Here is a 16,187-nt window from a genome sequence, read left to right as displayed (position 1 = left end):
AGCTGCTGTCAGCCCTCAAGCTCCTTCCCTCTTCTGCCTCCATGTACAGGGGGAGATGTTTCAGTAGCTGGGCTGCAAACATGGCCTGGACCCCTGCTTCCCATCTTCTCCAGGGAACCATGGCAGCCTAGACAAAGTGTCCCATAAGTTCCTGGACCCCTTTTGGCTAGGCTAGCGAAGGATTATCTAAGTATACATGGAATAATACGTGGCTGTGTGGAATTTGAGATGTGCTGTTATCAGTACACTGCTGGAGATTTTTCATTCCCTACTGTAGCAACAACTGCACAAAGAGGATGTGCAGACTGCTTGGCTTTCCCTGCTTACTCTGGTAACTGTCAGTTAATACTAACAAATAAAACAGAATGGTACTATAGCATGCACACTGAATTTGTTAAATGATTCTGGCAGGAAAACTTGCACTCAACCTTTTTAAACTATGAAATTGATTATTTATTTCCTTAGCAGCTTTGTCTTCTCACTTTTGTGTAGGACTGAAGGCTAGTTCAAATGGGTGCCCCCTGCTTTTAAGAGATGATTATTCATCTCTTATAATAATGGGTCTGTCTACAGGAGAAGAACTTGGACTGTAGGATTTTAAAAATGGGACAACTCTGCTAGGAGTCCTTGGTGAAAAGGAGTCTCTTTAAAGAGAGACTTACTAAAGAAAAAAAAAAAAAGTGCTGTTATTCTATAGAACATGATTACAACCAAGACAATTCAGTCTTAGTTTTCCTGCCATTTTTGTCATTTCTTAACTTTTCTATTAAGTTTAAGTATTTGGCTTATTTTCAATATTATTTTTTTTAATTAAACTGCACGTAACCCTCCAAACAGCAGCACAAACACAGCTAACACCAAAGGTAAAAAATAAAATAAAAAAAAAATCAGTGTCTGGCAGTGAAACAACATACCTGGTTCCTTATAAACATCACTGCTTACCTGTCAGAAAGGACTGAGGATTGAACAAGCCAGAAAGCCACGCCACTGCTGGCAGCACAAGGTCCTGTCCAGACATCAAGTTCTCCATACCACAGAAGATCAGTCACCCTAACAGGGAAGCATCAAAAGCTTCTGCCTTAAAGTGTTTGTACTTTTTTTTAAAGACAAAATAAATTACGAACTTCCATTTTGAGTCATTATTCCTTTGTCTATGGAGAAGATAGATACATGGCTGAAGTAAGCAGAAGGTATGTACTTACATAAGCATAAGGTCACAGTTTTAGCTATTTCCCTGTTGTCTTCATGTCTGAAATCAATTGTAGAAGGTGATGAGCATGAGTGAGGTTGCTGACCATAGCAAATGTGTGTGTGCTCAGTTGTGTAATGTTTGTCTCAGGGAGAAACCTGAGCATCACCATTAGTCATATTAACACATGCTCAGAAACTGCTTGAAACTGGTAACAACAGTTGATAGCTTCTTAAATGCAACTTGTCTGGTACCAACTTCAGTGGTGCACTTAAAACCCCAAGATAAGCCAGAACAAATACAAATCAAGAGCACAAGAGATTCTGACAGACAGCATAACAGCTTAGTGCAGCACACATTGCTGAGAGGTGTCAAAGGAATTTCCAAAAACAGAGTAAAAACACTGCCTATTTTTCTCCATGTCATTCTGCCTTCAAGTGAATACTGCTGCTGGCAAGGGGAAAAGGAGTTCTGTAAGATGCTGAACAACCCTTCCACTAGTGACAAAAGGAGGTGACAAAGCCTTGCTTTAGCAAAGTGCTTAGCACTTCTGCAAAACTCACTTCAAAGTAAAACTGATTCCATTAAGACAAGTGTTAGACAAAAAATGAAACGAACAGCACTTCCCTGGAATAACTGCATACTAGCTAAACACAGTTTGCTGTTGGCAGATAGAACAGTGTACTTACCAGTGGGCAAGGCTGTATGCGGATGGGTACTAGCTTAGTCCATGTGTCTGGCACAGCATCATAGAAGAGTGCAGACTGCAGTTCTTCCATGTGAGGAGAAAACATCAGCTCTCCCTTTGTTTGGAGAACAATAACAAGCATACTGGCATCATAAAGAACAGCTATTCTTTCACTTCAAAAACAAGCAACAAAAAGTCCCCAAACTCATACAAGAGCAACAATACCATTAATAATAAAGACACTTGCCTTGAGACAGGTCCAGCTTTTAAGAGACTTTCAGATGTCTGAAGGGGAGGTTGATCCTTTCACACTCCTGAAGGCAAACAAGTGTGCAGGGGCTCCTGGCAGTATTGTTCCACGTGATTTCTGCCATGTTAAACTCCTCAGGAAGCATCTCCAGAATATCACCCAGCACATTTCCTAACCTTTGCAGGCCAATACAAAGAGACCCATTAGCAACCACTGCTGTGAGGAACCATTCAACTCCTTTTTGAAAGTCTCATGTATTCTACAGGAGTGAGCGAACATCCCACTTTCCTAAGCAGATAAAAACCAGAAGTGCTCGCACACCTTTGCTGACTCTTCAACAACCAATTAACACTTAACCTCTATTTACCTCCAAATTTTCAAGTAACGTTACTCCAAAGTCCTGCCAACATGTCCCTGGCCTTGGGATGACCATTGCTATAGTGATGTACCCTGAGATCATGTTGCCAGCATGATGATTTGTATTTCTGTAGTGCCTAGTAGCTTCCATTACTTCCTACCTTCCCCCCAGTCCTTGCTATCTTAGGCACCAGGCAGAATACAGCGCAGACACGCACATGCATGTCTCATCCCCAAAAAGAGCCTCTCTCCCCTGCAGGCTTGCTCTGGATTCGAGTCAGAACACAAATGAAAAACAATTCCTAACAGCACTAATGACCAAGAACTGAAACCAAAACAGTAATGCAGCTCTATTTCAGCCCTTGGCTTTAGCAGAATTAATGAGGAATGCCATAAATAATTTTCCACACTCTGAACAGGAACCAAAAAATGCACAGTGCAAGCTCCCCTGGAAAATGTGAGACTGAAGCACGTTTTTGCTGCTTGTATCCAGAACTGTTGGATTCACATCTGCAAAACCTCTGTGACCTAATGGTGAAAAGAAGTGCCCAGGGGAATATGAGAGAGGAAGGCAAGGGCTGGAGAACTACAGAGCAAGAATGGCAGTCGCAGAGAAATTGCAATAACTGGTGAGGATGAGGAAAATGAGGAGCTGATGTCTGCCGCATGACACGCCAGCTTTTGGGGCATCTGGGCATTGTGTCTCCGCTGTACGTTCAGAAAGGAAGGTACAGAAGACAGCAGAGCCTGAGAAAAGATCTAGTATAAATTTCTAACTACAATTTCTTTTCCTGCTCATCCTTTTTCATTTAATCTGTTAAGCACTGTAAGTAATAGCGCTGTTCCATGCTTAAAACAGCCATAGTCTTCCACATGTTTCCGCAGTCATTTTGGCTGCACTAGGATATCTGGGTATGTGAGTATGTAACCATACCCTTCGACACAGCATCCAACGGCCTGCTGTTGATTCTGTACCCTTCTGCTAAACTCCACATGTGCTATAAGGGAGGCGCTGGGGCTAAGAAGTAATCAAACAGCCTCCTTTCTCAGATTTCTCCCCTTCAGACTACTGGAAAACTAAAAGTCCCAGAAAGCTGCCTCATCCTCTACCACAGCTTGCCAGGGAAACCCTCACCCAAGGTTCAGAGCAAGGGCCAAGGCTGGGAGCGGTGGGAGCGTGCTCTGCCCTGGCTGCTCCTCCCAGCATGGAGGCCTGACTCTCCCTAGCCAGGCTGAGTGATGGATCATAGAACCATTAAGGTTGGAAAAGACCTCCAAGATCATCTGGTCCAGCTGTCCCCCTACCACCAATGTCACCCACTAAACCATGTCCCTAAGCACCACGTCCAACCTTTCCTTGAACATCCCCAGGGACAGTGACACCACCACCTCCCTAGGCAACCCATCCCAACGCCTGACTGCTCCTTCAGAGAAGAAATGTCTCCTCATTTCCAACCTGAACCTCCCCCGGCACAACTTGAGGCCATTCCCTCTAGTCCTACTGCTAGTTACCTGGGAGAAGAGAAGTGGATGTGGCAGACAATGCAGGAGTGCAGGCTGGGATCAGCACAGGAGGGGTTTGTCACACAGCAGTGGGAACATAGCACTGGAGTGAAGGCTAGGCTCGCTAGCTCAGCCACCTCTAGCATATTTTTACCATGTAAAACACACAAAAATGCAAGCTAGATACATCTTTTGTTTCACACCCCATGTTAAATTCAAAGCTGAAAAGAAAGTCTCCAAAATGAGCTGTGTTCCTCTGATCCAAATTCCTCCCTAGTGCAGTCCACCACAGGCTGGCACATTGTCACCACTACTGTTAACATTCAACTCATCTCTCCATTCTTCTTCATTCTTCTGCATCTAAAAAGTTTCAGAAATGTCTGGAGTCTATTAAAATGCCACCTATACATTCCACCACAGCGGAGTAGGATTATCAAACTATTTTAGGATGGTTACTATTTGCACGCTTTTATGACATCCCCTTTTTCTATAGTATCGAAGGACTGATACTGCTTTCTTTATGAGGATGCTCTGAGTTTATTTTAAGGACTGCCCCTACTGAGGCAAGTGTAATTTTTAGTACTGAATTTCTGCATCCCCTCCCTCAGAAAATGAGCAAGGATTATTATGCCGTTTTTGCAGATGAGGGCCTGAGACACACTGGTAACAGCCACACAGGACACCTGTGGGAGAGGCAGGACAAGAGCCTCAATCCACCTGAACCTAACACACGACTCACAGCTTTAATTCTGCTCAGTGTGCAGCTAAGTAGGGGTATTGCACAAACACACACTGTGCTCACAACTGCCCTCCAACTGACAACAGAACAGCATAAAAGCTGTAGCAGTCATATTTGTTTTCCAGTCTCTTGTGCTGTAAGGACTTAACTGAATTCAAAATGTTTCTCTGAACTAGTTTGGTCTAGCCCAGACTAGACCCTTCTGGGATTTAGGCTGGACTTGCAAGTTGTTTTTGCTGCAACCTATTTCTGACTATAAGTGGTGCTTTTCACAGGAGCTATTTCTTCCTAATGCAGGGTCCACTCCACAAAATCACAATAAAATTTAAAGGCTTTTGGCATTTAGAACAGTCAACAACAAGCTGCTGCTCCCACTAATACCAGTAAGCACTTATTTCTGAAGTCATTTTGGTTCTGCAACCAGCTATTTACCTGCACCGGAGCCGCTAACCTCACCCACAATAAGCTGTGCCTTAAGACCCCACTTTGATGCAGCGCCTGGGTGTTGAAAAAAAACCCTGCTAATCACCTTGAGTGAAAGATCAATTCCATCAGACAGTCAGCCGGCACTTACTATTCTCTGTGCTGGCATTTAGGATGTGTTGTGCATTAGGATGTATGTTCCTGGGAGCCACACGTGCAACGGGAGGCTGGGTGCTACCAGAGCTCCTACCAGGAACTCGCCACCCTTGTGTCCCTACGACAGTTCCCACATGTGGTCAGCAAAGCCGATCTGTAGTGGTTTATTATAACATACCTTGTGGTTGGGTTTGCAGCTGAAAGAATTTCTCAGCAACACGGGTAGGTAAAACAGGCAATCTGTCCAGCCAACACACAACACCAGTACTGATGAGATGTGCATCCACCCTGTTTGCATTCATCTGGCCACCAGTCAGTGCATGGGTTTCTGTTTTTGCCAGTAATTTGGTGGTGTAACATTTTCCAATTAAGACAAAATGCTTGGAAAGATATCATCTCACTGCTTGAAATACCAGCAGATCCCCGCTCAGGGTTGGGTCCCTAAACTTTCCAAAGGCCATACAAATAGCAGTGATTCTCCTCAGGTTTCACCACCTATACTTATTTTACAATTATTTGAATGAAAGTTCAGGCTTGTGAAGGTTAATGGACTGCCTAAACTGGAAGCAGTAATTCTTTACTCATCCACGGGCTAGATGCAGAGCAGGGACCGCCAACACGAGCTTCCTAGTGTGCCCCTGCAACCCCAGCTGTCATTTGGAGAAATCAGCCTCGGCGGAGGTCACAAGTACAGTGGAGCTTAGCCTCCCCATCTCCATGGCAACTTGTGCTCAGGCCTCTTTTTCGGAGCAGTTCCTTCAAATTGTGTTAATCTGCGTGTGGCTCTTTGACATAGGAAAACCCACTCAGTACAGGCGGGGGAGACATGAGCAAACTCATCTCGCCCGGAGCCTTAAGGCAGGCTTCAGCAGCATGGCTGAGGGTGAAAAGTGAGCTTTGCCTAAGATAGCAAGCCTCAACAAATGGCCTGCTCAAACATAACATTTTGTTTTGTTTTGTTTTTCCACCCTTTCTTTCTTTTTTAAAATTTATTTATTTATTTTTTCCTTCCAAATAAGCATTTTACCTATGGACAAAGAAAAATAAGTCTGGAAAGCTCTTGAAAAAGGTCTCGGCTGATTTTAACAAACTGCAGTAAATTCTCTGAACCAACTAGTTAGCAGCTTAGGAGAATCAGCCAGGTTTGTTTTGTTTCATTTTCCTTTATATATATTTCCTTTATATTTCCTTTCTCTCTATATATGATATAAATCTATCTATATGTATGTACACATGAAAACAGATTAAAGTATTTCCCATGCAAAGCTTCTAGAATTAAAAGTAACATTATCTTTTGGTGCCCTTAGAAGTTCTGGCACTTCTTTGCAGCTAGAAGCAGCTTTGGCAGTCTTGCACCTTAGACTCATGGCTGCTCCACATGCAGTGCTGTCCAGGACCAAATCTCAAAGACGAAATTCAAAGCATGCAGTATGCATCAGCTGGTGATGATCTGACAAAACTGCGGCTGCAGAAACAGATGTGTGAGAGGAACATGAAAAATGATGCGTAGTCTTACAAGCTGTTTTTCCTATTTTGGGAACAGAAGAACACCCGAGGAAATGTATAACATTTCCATGCTTTTTTTTTACCCAGAGAAGATGGCATGCAAACAGTTAAAGGCAAGTTTTGAAGATTATGCCATTCTGGACTGCTGTAACTGGTGAATCTATCAATTACATTGGTTAAAGCACAGTTTTATAAAAGACATCTCCTTATACCTGCCCAGACATTTTTAAGCAGCAATACCTTAAAAGAAAGTAATTAAACTAGGAAAATGGAAACCTAAATGCACTGAACCCTAATGTCATAAGGCTGGCTATACAAGCCATGTTACAAAACACTGAGCTGAAGGTGCCAAGTAAGCGCCTGCAGAAGTGTTTAAACAAACTGCATGCCAAGTCACAAACCCTTGCAGACAAAATCTGCACATGATGAGTCATGGCACTCATTACAAATTGGGTCATTTATTCCACGACAGCTAGACAAGACCTTGGTATGGGTGGGACCGCAAAGACAAGAAAGCTTGTGGGCTTCCCAGAAGGCTCCATTTCTGAGAGATGAATTTCTCTCAGAGTTAACAAAGTATATACTCATTCAAGAGCTCTTGCTATGTATATGAAAGATATTATCACAGATGAGGCCTTGACTTCTTGCATATATATATAGCAGAGACCGTGGTCCCAGTGATGTAGCCACCGTACAAAATTTCACCAAAGAGAAAACACAAGTCTATTACCCAAGGTAACACCATTAAATAAAACAACAGAAGCTTTGAAAAGAACAAACCTAAGATGCCTAGAATAAACACTGTTATGAGAAACAAAAGACAATCAAATACTTCCTTCTACAAAGCTTCATGGTTATGTATTCTTATTACTGTTTTTTGTTGCTGTTGTTTAGAAAATAACTACTTTGAAACAGTTTTATTTCTTTCTTCCCCTCCCCCCCTTTTTATTTTTTATTTTTTTTATTTTTTTTTTTTTTTCCAATTTAGTGAGAGGTACCTATAAATACCTGAGTAAAAATATCAAGTTTATGACTAAAATTGTCTAATGGCATAAAGCAGTATCATTGGAGCCTTATGTCGTTATTTTCTACCTTATTCCTTATAAAAAGATTTTAAGAGAACAGAACATTTTCAAAACACTGCATGATATACAAGAACATAACTCATTAACAAGTGCATGCATTTTCCTATACAGATCTTTAAAAACATAATCCTCATGAGTGACAGGAAGGTAACCTACTGTGCCTTTCTTAGAGGAGAAATAAAAAACTTGTATCTGATTGCAGCCTTTTATATCTCCTCACTAGGAAACACTGAGTAACTGAAATTCTACATTATTTGAATTTGGGATGTATTCAAAAACTTCAGCAAAAATTGAATTAATATTAATCCCATTACTACCACATCTTGTAAGCACTATGTTTATTGTAGAGCTGTAGCCATAATGCTGCTTTTACAGCTTGTGATTAGCAGTGGTAACACATTTTATTCCATGAACTACTGTCTTTCTGTTCTATTTGGCTTCACAGAGTTTGAAGCTTCTTTTTGCTACCCTTTGGTTTGCAAAATATGCCAGTTTGTGATGAAGCCTTTCCAGACGGGAACCTTTACACCCTTGGGGGCAGTATTTGCCTCCCAACAGTTCAAGTAAAAACTTAATTACAAGCTTTAAATATTGCATGATGTGACAGAACAGAACATGTAAAATAGCTACAACTATTCCGGTGTGTTTGTTACAAGTTTATTTCAGTTTGAATATGTGAAACTCTAATCCATCCTTCTTTTAAACCGGGTTGAAGAGAATGGAGAAAAAAAAAATAAAAAAGGAAGAAAGAAAAAAAAAAAGCCACCGGGATATAATAGACAACGCTGCAAATGGGTGTTGAGAAGCCCAAACAGAGAATCCCTGTAAAAAATGCCAACTTGGGTTTAAAATAATATGTTCCTTCAATTAGAAGAAACTTGCTTCTCTCCTTGTTGGCAATAGAAACACATTTAATATTTTTCCCATTTCATATGTATTTATGTCAAGAAATGGTTGTTTCCTTTTGTCTTTTAGAAGACAACAGTACAAGCTCATTCAGCTGCATACCTTTGGGGATATCAATAACACAGGACTAATCAAAGTTTACAATAGAAGAGGGACATTTTTACTAATGTGAGAAAACTGAGGGTTTTGCATTAGAAATCTTTAAATCTTTTAGGCTGTCAGGTTTGCATAACTGCTGTTGTTGTAATCCAGGGGAAAATGGCCTGTTTGAACTCAAAAAGCCCTTGACACGTAGCTTGTTGGATGGACACAGAGAGGCCGGAGTCCACATTCCCCTCAACACTGAACAACGACTCCGTGAACATGCGTATGGAGACAAGAAAGTGGAGGGAAAGAGTGGGACATTGAGGTAGGATCATGCATCCTGCATTTCACCTGAAAAGACCTTAGCTATCAGAGGTGACAACGGTGGAGTTCATCTTGCAATAGGAAAATGGGTTAAATCAAACTGAGATGCAAGGAGGTTAAATATTCCCAAGGAGAGAGCAAAACCAGTATCAATGATGATGGAGTTAAGACACTCCACTAGCTGATGGGCTAGCTAAAGTTTTCCAGTTTATGTTTTCTGGTCAGCCCCTACCTGTATTAAATAAATGTGTCCCCAAAAGGTACCAAATGAGAGCTATAGCTATAGTAATATATATATGTGTGTGTGTGTGTGTATATACATATGCACATGTGTATATACACAAAAAGTTGCATCTTGAAAATCTATTCTCTCTCCTCTCTCTACAATATCTATGTTTAAAATGCTTATAAAGCCACAATATAATGAATCGCTAACCAATACAATGAAAAGGGACAATAAGCAGTATTACCAACAGGAGAGCTGAAGTGATTCTTGCTCTTACAGACCTTCCTAGCCCTTCCTGCCATCAGAACCCTCCCTCTCATTAATTAGCAGAATTAATTATCATGCTTATGAATTGTGGTTTGAAAAGATCCAAGCTTAAAGAGCAGCAAGATTTATTAGCAAAGAAAACTAAGGGTTGGAATAAGCTGATTTTATAGACTTGTTTTCTAAATGGGAAGCATTATTAAATCATCACTATAAAATTAAGCATTTATTTCAACATGACACCAAGTATCACAGAAGGGAAAACCAGTTTCAAGTCCTATTAGCTAAAAAAAAAAAAGAAAAAAAAAAAAAAAAGGTCAGTAAGAGAAAAAGAAAAAAGGAAAATTAATTTCCAAGACTAATTACAAGTTGGAAGATACAGAGAAAAGCATATCACCAAGGGCTAACATTTCTCTCTCTCTCTCTCTCTTTTCTTTAAAGATATAAATATCTCTTAGATTTATTTAAATTATGAGCATAGGAGGACCTATTCAGTACTATCTACATTATTCAGTAATAAATAACTATTGCAATTATTTGGAAATTACATTTGCAGAACTTACATAAATGACCTCAACTGAGTAGTTAAACTATACAAGTGTAAAATATGCTGAAGCTCAAAAGTAAAAACACTCATCTACCCTTAACTTCGACTCAAGGGGAACATTACTGAGAAAGTCACAACAAGGTGGCATCCTTAATACATAATAATGACACACGCAGGAAATGCACCATTATTTATACATGTGACGTGCTGTAAATTGCTTCCATCATCAGAACTAATTGTAGTGATTATTAATGCAGTGTTATGAACTGTCAAAATTGCTGTATGTAATTACATTTGTGCAAATGCTTCATTACCTGCCTAATGAATTTGGCATATATGCACATGTAAACCACTGTTTTTGTTAACATAATGAAGGGCATTTTTTTCCCCCCTTAGCTAGTGATGTGGAACTGGTTTGACCTATATTATAAAGTTCAAGCATCCCCCACCAGAAAAAGAAGAAAAAAAAAAAAAGAAAAAAACCTTTGATCTGGTTTATTTTCATACTCAGCAACAGAACCACATAATGCCAGATATTTTAATAACAGCTTCAGAGAAAAATTGCTTTCCCCTTATTCAGTACAAACAGCTAAGCTGAAATAACCTTGGTGTGTGGGTTACTTGACCACATCTTACCTCCGTATGAGTCTCCAAATAATTGCAGAGGACGTTGAGGCAAATGCTGAGGTCTCTAGTACCGAACAGGTATCTTTGATTCCAACCTGGAGGGCCTAACCAGAGTCTACTAGCAATGCAAGTGTGAAAAAGGCAGAGAGAGAAAAAGATGTTTTTAAATTCCTGTTCTTCGCTATGCAGTTCAAGGGTATCCTGCCAAAGTAAAAAAGGAATACATTTATCCACTTAACAACTGGCAATGTAATTGATAGCTGTGCCTGCCTCAGTTGCCAAAAGGGAGCACTCACAAGCCTGAGGTCTGACGAAGAGTGAGATACTGTGATAAGTGACTAGTAGGCAGTATTTTGGCAGTATTTCCCAGAAGCAAAATTGTTGATGGTTACCTTTTTATTTACAAGTGTCCCTTAGGAAAGAGACCTGGTGTATAACTGAAACCAATGAAAGTAGAGCTCTATAAATATCACTCAGATGAGCATTACAGTTTCTTAGCAGAAAACTCCATAGACTTTATCCCAAGTAAAATATTTACCAGTTTTACCAATACCATTTATTGAAAAGCACACTGTTCCTTCCGATTTTATGCTGTTTCCTAAAAAGTCATGTTTGAAAGTGAAGTTTAATCACTTTTCTTTTGTTTTTGCTTGTTTTGTAGAGTTGGCAAAGAATCTTGGCAAAATGAAATTCTGTGAAGGGCTTTAATTGTTTTTTAAACTACTGAGACAAACTGTAATTTTCCTATAAAACCTGCATAAATTCATTCTTGGTTCTTTGACAGTTTTCTATGTTCTTTTAGTTTGAGAAGAAACAGACATAATAAAAATGACTTTTGATACAAATAAAAACATAGATAAGTGGAAAAAAGCTTCAGAGGGATAATCTCTTGGCTGTCCAGAGAAAATAAATCATCCTTAGCTGAATAACAGGTAGCAAAAACTGGGTAAAAGTGAAGAATATATCTGACAAAAAAAAAATAATCCTTAGGTCAGAATCCTGAGTTTAACCATTCAACACAAGCTTCTGTCCTAAAGACACAAAACATTAAATTTATTCCACCTAGATTAGGCATGGTTTAGGCATAGTTTGATTTTCTCATTACTTTTTTTTTTTTTTTTAACCTAAAAAAATAAAATATCATAATCAGAAATGTATTAAAGATGGTGTTTGTACAGGATTTTTTATAGTAAGCCTCATGGCTCAAAATAATGTGGGGAGAGGGCACATTCTAAAGTATTGAGCTTAGAAATTAGCTAATTAAAATACATACTTATACTTGAATTGACTGTAGTCCGAAGTGGGTCAGCAATGCATATGCCTTGCCTTTATTAAAAATTTCTAGCCTTTTCTTTTGAGCTTTCCATTTGAATTATTATCATAATAAGTTATTAAAAAATAAAAATAATAAAAAAGAGAGCTGTGTTACCAGTTGTATGTTTAGCCACAAAACCACAGACATTCTCCTATTGTCCCAAGAATAATCTTTCAGATCCCCTCATACTACTATAATTAATGCATTTGTAGCTGAGGTAGCTTTGACATGGCTCTTTCAGTGTAATGTTCCTTTTTTTTTTTTTTTTTTTCCTGGGTGTTGGTTCACATAGTTCCCCTTAGAAGCAACTCTTACCCTGTTCACATCCAAGCTCTGCCTTCATGTAGCCTATGTTCACATAAATGCATGTTAACAGAATCATAGATTATCCCAAGTTGGAAGGGACCCACAAGGATCATCAGATCCAACTTTTGGCTGCACTCAGGACTACCTAGAAATTAAACCACCTCTAAGAGCATTGTCCAAACACTCCCTGAACTCCAGCAGACTTGGTGCTGTGAGCACTTCCCTGGGGAGCCTGAATATATTACTAAATGGCTAAAGTAAAGAGTTCTGCTTGCCTTTATCGTGCTATGCTTTGCTGACTTGAGAAAGCTTGCTACTGCAGCACCTCCACAGACGACTTACCCCAGATTTGGAGATCTCTACAAGTTCCTCAGAGCAGGGATAACCAGGGACTAGGAGGGATGCAGGCTGAGACCATCCAGGAACACTCCTGTTTTCCCCATTCTTACCTCGTCCTTCACATGCTTCTTCCTCTCACCAAGCAACTCTCACACAGGAAAAGAGCAAAAGACAACAACAAACAGCGTGTAACCCTTGGTCATAATTTTCCTTCTTTATGCCTAACTACAGAAATTCATACATAGGGTAGTGAGGCATTGCTTGAACATCTGGATGCATAAATCTACACTGTGGGAGAATGGATGTGGTCTAACCTACCAAAAATTAAGAGCTGCACAAAGTTAGCAAGTACCATTGAATAAAATAACATACAAATATATATATATATATATATATATATATATATATATATATATATATATATATATATTTTATTTTTTTTTTCCATAAGACAGCACTGCTGGGTAAAGCTCATGTAATAAGTGCACCTTTGTCTATCTTTCTAAACACAGTTATGCATGTCTATACCTAGATATTTAATAATATGCATGCAGGTGCTATTGTCACACCTTTCTTCCCAACATTGACAGAAAACATGGAGGCAGCACAGGACACAGGCAACAAACATCCTGTAGCTGCCATTTAGTTTGGAAACACAAAAATCCCAAAGTTCTGGTCTGCTACACAACAGTCATGAATACCATCAATTCTCCCCACAGAGGAGTGAATACTTAAAACAAACTAATGAAAAAAAGTCCATCTTTCTTTTACCTTGTCAAAATTGTAGAGCTTAGAGTGTAGGTTAGTATCCCCATAGGAGGTTCATTGGTAATTTTAACAGAGTTTTCTGGTATTCCATGAGGAATGATGTGCTCTTCTGGGGTTGGAGCTGGTTCAGCACTACCAAAGACATGAGAAGTCAAAGAGACTTTCTTCATTGTATTGCTCAAGAAGTTTTTCCAAAGTTACTAGGCACTTGGGTACCAGATGTATTCTCGGGGATGGTTCTGCCTACCCACCAGAGGCTCACTTCTGCCTACCCACCTGAGGCTGTGTTATCTCTCCTGCTCCTCTTGGGAGGGTGAGGATAGTTTTAAGCAAAATATGACAACATATTAATATAATGTTTATCCTTTTATAAATTCAAGCTAAAAAGAAAATTATTAGCCATTTAACACTTCTTCTGTAACCCACTGTATATATTTTGTGTATAACCTGGGAACATCCCTCCAACTGAGCAGACACACACCATTGGAGAGGGCATTGAACACTCACTTGAAGAAGAACCCAGTGGCCACGTGTGGCAGTCTTGAGTGCTTCCTCTGTAACCATCTCCAGCTCTTGTTTTAAAGAGATGTTATGAAATCTTCCAGACTCTATAGTGAAACCAAGCTTTTTGCCTGTAAAAGAAATAATTGGGGGAGAATGAGTGACAGAGGGGGAGGAGATAGGAAAATTAGCAGAGCAGAAAGGAAAAAGAATGATAATGCCCCCATTAATTTCACTATCACTTGTGCAATGCATATTACTTCTTCTGAAGCACTTCACTAAACCCTTACAATTTCAACAAGCAAAATTGCAAGCTCTCAACAGTGGCCTTATTGCTGGTATTAGAAAAAGCCTGCAGAAATCTGTTCCCTTGGTTTTAAGATAATGAACCTTTTGACATTTTGATAGATGCTCGGCATTGTTACTGAGCTTTAGAAACTCTTACAGGGGGTACAGAGCAATTCCCTTATGAAAAAGGGAGCAACATGTGGTAGATATCACATCAGTTTTTTAACTGATTGGTTCAGTGGGTAAATGCACAAGCCTCTCACCTTGTGAGGCCTGAGTTTAAATTGAGCACAGTGAGGTCACAGCTGTATTAACCTGGTATTCTCACTATTGTCTGTAGGGAATAGCAATCCTAAGTATAAAGCGACGGAGCCCTATACAATTGAATATAGTTTGTATAATGACCATTATTTAGTCACAGGGGGCACAAGATTACATGAGCATGGAGAAAATTGCCCTCTGGCCCTCATCTAGTCAAAAGGTAGAAAACAGTACAAAGGAAACCTGCATTATGCCAAGCACAGGAATGCTCAGACTAAGAATTTCTTACTGTAACACTTACGGTCTTACACTTTTCATCCACCCAATTTATCGCGAATATGGTGGGGGTGGAAGAAACTTTAGAACTTGAATCTTCTGCTGAAAATAAACTCTGCCCAACTTTCCCATATTAATGTGTACTCCGTTTTAATGAGCGATTATTCCAGAGGGCTTTGCTCTGTTTAGTAAAAATACACATACATGTGTTTATAGGTACATACATACAAATATACACATAGATATCATATATTGATATATCTACAGATATGACCCCATATGCTCCATTTCAATTGGGAACTCACTTTTTCTTATTTAGTTGGAGCACAGTTGAGCGATCCTTGCACCAGAAGCAAATAAGGAGCTTACCTAGTGTCTCAATGTCTTCAAGTGTCTTCAAGAAGGACATCGAGTTGCTTGAGCGGGTGCAGAGAAAGGCGACGAAGCTGGTGAGGGGCCTGGAGAACAAGTCCTACGAGGAGCGGCTGAGGGAGCTGGGCTTGTTCAGCCTGGAGAAGAGGAGGCTCAGGGGTGACCTTATCGCTCTCTATAGGTACCTCAAGGGAGGCTGTAGCGAGGTGGGGGTTGGCCTGTTCTCCCACGTGCCTGGTGACAGGACGAGGGGGAATGGGCTAAAGTTGAGCCAGGGGAGTTTTAGGTTAGATGTTAGGAAGAACTTCTTCACTGAAAGGGTTGTGAGGCATTGGAACAGGCTGCCCAGGGAAGTGGTGGAGTCCCCATCCCTGGAAGTCTTCAAAAGACGTTTAGATGTAGAGCTTAGGGATATGGTTTAGTGGGGACTGTTAGCGTTAGGTCAGAGGTTGGACTCGATGATCTTGAGGTCTCTTCCAACCTAGAAATTCTGTGATTCTGTGAAGTGGATTCACTTGTGGAGACAGAAGAAAAAACACAGGAGTGGCTGGACTGCTCTCTTCGTATGATTTTGCTAAGTCCATCCTCATGCCTTCCACATATTTTGAGCCAAGCTTTTCCTCCACAAAGTTTGTATATGTACAGAAAACATGTGCTAAAGATCAGAAATGATCTCTGCTACAGGCTTCTAGCCTGCACTATTCTTAGACTGGAGCTGCCGACAGCGATGGTCTAAGTGGATTCATTAAAGACAGCGTCAGGGAAGTGAACTGAAGGCAAAAGTGGGAGCCAGATGGTGAAGTGAGACAGAGGGCAATCAGTTTGTTTTCTCTATGGGATAGAGACCACATGACAGAAGCCAGCTACTTTTGAATGAGAAAGAACCT

At 40.2% G+C, this 16,187-nt stretch overlaps 1 protein-coding gene across 1 annotated transcript in view; it reads right to left on the bottom strand.

Moving 5' to 3' along the window:
* DNAH11 (dynein axonemal heavy chain 11) overlaps positions 1-16,187 on the bottom strand; it is a 102,635-nt gene that overhangs the window by 2,611 nt on the left and 83,837 nt on the right. The window contains 7 exon segments of the mRNA XM_032180628.1: positions 1,879-1,992; positions 10,884-11,075; positions 13,606-13,640; positions 13,643-13,748; positions 13,750-13,845; positions 14,110-14,234; positions 15,782-15,933. Coding sequence (XP_032036519.1) covers positions 1,879-1,992; positions 10,884-11,075; positions 13,606-13,640; positions 13,643-13,748; positions 13,750-13,845; positions 14,110-14,234; positions 15,782-15,933 — 820 coding nt within the window.

The sequence above is a fragment of the Aythya fuligula genome, chromosome 2 (genome assembly GCF_009819795.1).
Source record: "Aythya fuligula isolate bAytFul2 chromosome 2, bAytFul2.pri, whole genome shotgun sequence".
Taxonomy (NCBI): domain Eukaryota; kingdom Metazoa; phylum Chordata; class Aves; order Anseriformes; family Anatidae; genus Aythya; species Aythya fuligula.
This window is presented reverse-complemented; position numbering and strand designations above follow the sequence as displayed.